Source organism: Aegilops tauschii, chromosome 2 (assembly GCF_002575655.3).
Source record: "Aegilops tauschii subsp. strangulata cultivar AL8/78 chromosome 2, Aet v6.0, whole genome shotgun sequence".
NCBI lineage: Eukaryota > Viridiplantae > Streptophyta > Magnoliopsida > Poales > Poaceae > Aegilops > Aegilops tauschii.
In genome coordinates, this window is record NC_053036.3 from 638,852,357 (window position 1) to 638,856,004 (window position 3,648).

Genomic DNA, 3,648 nt, shown 5'->3' on the forward strand with positions numbered 1-3,648 from the left:
CTGCATAATGCAGATAATAATACTCACCCTGATACCACAATGCTAATACTTGTCCTTGTACGCACAAGAGCAACCGCGCTTGATTTTTATTCAAGGAAATACATTTTTTGGGTGGACAAATGCTAACAACAGCACACGACACAACACCACACAACACAACACAACAACACTTAACTGGAATCTGAGAGCGGCCTGAACAAACACACACCAGTTCAGTCACTGCAGTGTACGTACTTAATAACTTAAACAACAGACAAAATAAATCAAATACGCAGGAGCAGAACTGGATGGTAATAATCCTCGAAGAATGAAATTCTTTTCTTGAGAGACATTTCTCTCCCCCAGAATAAGAGCAGCATTGAGACATCCGGTGAGGTCGGTCAAGGAGCAAATGCGCATCATCTCCTGAACCTAAGCATTTATTCGGTCTGCTACCAAGATAGGCTTGTTCTTGTTTGCTGCAATTGCTTGTTCCACACTTTGCAAGTCAAAGATGCCTGTCAACTTGAGCTCTCGGAAACTTGGAAGGTCCTCAATCCCAGAAAGAGACTGTTCACGAGTAGAAGACCAAACTAACTTCTTCAGCATAGGAGATGCCTCTTTGACAAATTTGATACTGGTAATGGCTGAGCACTCAATATCCAGGAACTTGAGACTTTGAAATGCATCTTTTTTGAAGGTGAGTGTGCTTTCATTGCATGACTCTCGTTGGAGCCTAAGGCAGGACAAGCTTTTAAGCTCTCCGAGGATTTTGAAGTCATCATCCGTTATGAAAGTCATATGGAGGGTTATTTTGGTAAGGACATCGAGCTTTTTAATCCATGAGGGCAATCCATATTTCAGGCCACTGATTTTTAGCTTCTGAAGATACTTGGGATGTATGAGGGGTGCTTCTTCAATGTTCATGTTGTCATCCTCTTCGTTGCTTGTCAGTTCTGTGACACGGATTGACAGTGAGCGAAGACATTTTCTAAGCTTTCCAATTGCATGGTACAAATGCCAGAAGACTGATCTCTTGCTCCCAGAGAGAACCACACCCAACTTAACCAACTGGAGTAGGTTGCCAACATCAATTATTTCATCGCCTTTGCCAGAAACTGCAATATGAGATAGCACCTGCAGTTCTGTCATGTTCCCGATACGTTTGGGCAGCGACACGGTGAGAAACATCTCTTTAGATTGGACGCTACCTTGGGTTGTGTCATCAGTCCACTGGCCAGCAAGTAGATGCTTTAGCTTTGGCAGAAAAACTGAATTTTTGGGGAATGCTTTTACTTCTGTTTCACGAATGTCCAAGGTCTCTAGGAACTGAAGCTTGTCAAGCTGCTTGGGTAGTTGAGTAATGCCAGTTTTCCGAAGGCTCAAGTACTTGAGGTGGAATACATGGTTGCAAATGTTTTTCAGATGGTGGTCCTTCAATTCGTTGCAGTTTTCTAGATCAAGCACCTTCAGAACCCCCAAGTGAGTCGACGAAGGAAGGGACTCCAAAAACTCTTGAGTGGCCGTGGCATTGGACTGTTCAACTGTTGTTTTGTCACTTGGACTGGAATGGCGACAAATATCCCAACAGGCTATGGAACAAGTTGCATATTGCTCCTTCTCAGCTTGCTGTGGTTGGACTTCATAGTGAATAGAAAGGCGATGAGCCAAGTCTGGCTGATGGCTGTTCTTTACAAAATTATCATCTGTTGCAATCTCTGTAACAATGTCATGGATGATCTGATGCATTTTACAGCTCTTCACCTTTCCTGTAACAGCCATGTCCATTGGTATAAGAAGCCCGTGGGCGACAAGCAGATCAAAGCAGTGGTCAGCTTCATGCAGTGCACTTAGTCTGCCTCTTTTAGCAGTCATGCCTTCAACGGCCCATCTTCTTACCAATCTTGTCCGCTCAAAGATTGTATCTTCGGGGAAAATAGACATATATAGCAAACAATTCTTGCAGTTGCTACTCAGATTACAGAACGTGAGTAGTTGCCTTACATTGTTTGTTATTGATGTTTTGGAGCTGTCCAGGCTGTCACACAGATTCTGCAAATCACCTTTGGTCTTATTAGGATTGACATAGAGAGCACGTAGAAACAACCTGATTGGCAAGGGTTTTGAGACAATTTCCCGTAAAAGAGGCCGCAGATAAGTGCTTTGGTCGTTGCTGTTCATTAGGGCCATTGCGTTGCACAAATAGAAATAACTATCAGTGTCCAAATCTAAGTTTTCATTGGGAGAAAATGAGTGGGCCACATCAATCGAACGCGTGGTAATCAGTATGGCACTACCAGCAGAGCAATTCTCATGGGGGAAAGCAGATTTGATGCGATTCCATAGAGATCTTTCCCAGATATCATCAAACACAAGCAAGAATCTTTTACCTTTCAGGTGCAGCTGAAGCTGTGCCATAAGCTCTTCCTCCTTGCCATCCAAATCGAATTGATCTGATGGACTGGCCAGTGCTTCTAGGACCTCCCGGAAAAACATGAAATCTGAACTTGAATTGGATACGCAGATCCAAGCCTTGCAGTCAAATGAGCTTACCACACTCTGCCAAGCTCTCCGAGCCAGAGTAGTTTTGCCTAAGCCACCCATTCCTACAATTGCTAGGACTTTAAGATTGTTTTGCTCGACACTGCCATGCATGGTCCTGTCCTACATCCCTCAACAGCTTTATCAAGGTGCTCTCATAGTAGGTATTCTTAGGCGACTGGAGAGCATCAGCCAAGTCACGCCGTTGAGCATCTTCCTGCTCCTTGATGTCATCATTTCCGGCAGCTTGCCACCCTGCCTTTTTCATAACCTTTGAACGGTCTCCGTCGAGCTCGGGCACTTTAACGTCATACCTCATGCGCCTCTCCCCCACCTCGCACGACCGGATCTTGAGCTTCCGGATCTGATTGGCGATGCGGTGACGCGTCGGCAACGTCCACACCAACTTGGGCAGCCGCCCCAGGTAGCCTAGGAGGCCTGGCTCCCTGCGGCCGGCGCCGATGCTCTGGATGTACCGATCGATGCTGTTCTGGGAGGCATAGGCGACCTCCGCGACTTGCTTCATCCAAGCTCCGACTTGGTGGTCCTCCTCGCCGGCCTCATCGGCCTCCGCCACGTGCAGGAGGAAGCCGTTCATGCTCTCCATCTCGTCCTTGATGAACTGCACGTCGCCACGGACACCACCGAGCAGGTGCGCCTCATCGACGAGGACTCATGTCAGACGTCCCAGGAGGGAGTCAACGGCGCCTTGGGCGGAGCCCAGGATCATGTCTGCCATCCTTCTAGCAGGTCTCGCTGTTGTCGAGACACAACGAGGAGAATGCAAGGCTGCTTGCCGGCCGGCAAGGAGAAGGCCTTTCAGTGGAGGATGTCTTGATCTAGTCTGGTCTCTGGATGGGGTGGAAATGGAACTCGAAGAAGATAGTCGGAGCGTAAGTTTTGGTTTGTGGAACTGCCAACGAATGAGCGAGTGTTTTGGTTTGTGGGTTCTGGCCAACATCTCCATCTTAAACAACGCTACAAGCCATACTTTTGTTCTGGATATTTGTGCTGTATAGATTCTTAAGTCTTTCTACCATACTCAAGTTATTCTCATCAATCAAAGCTGGATCAAACTAAAGTTCTTTCGCTAGACAAGTACTCGTCGTTTGGTAGCGCACACTAATT

General features: G+C 46.7%; 1 protein-coding gene across 1 annotated transcript; it reads right to left on the reverse strand.

Moving 5' to 3' along the window:
• Positions 1–411: 411 nt before the first annotated feature.
• LOC109763334 (disease resistance protein PIK6-NP-like) lies at positions 412–2,583 on the reverse strand. Its single transcript, XM_020322169.2, has one exon. It carries the CDS (start codon positions 2,581–2,583, stop codon positions 412–414), a length of 2,172 nt encoding a protein of 723 aa, XP_020177758.2.
• Positions 2,584–3,648: the final 1,065 nt, after the last annotated feature.

Bases quoted from the DNA above. Each gene is read 5' to 3' on its own strand.
- LOC109763334 (XM_020322169.2), bottom strand. From the start codon at position 2,583: ATGGGTGGCTTAGGCAAAACTACTCTGGCTCGGAGAGCTTGGCAGAGT.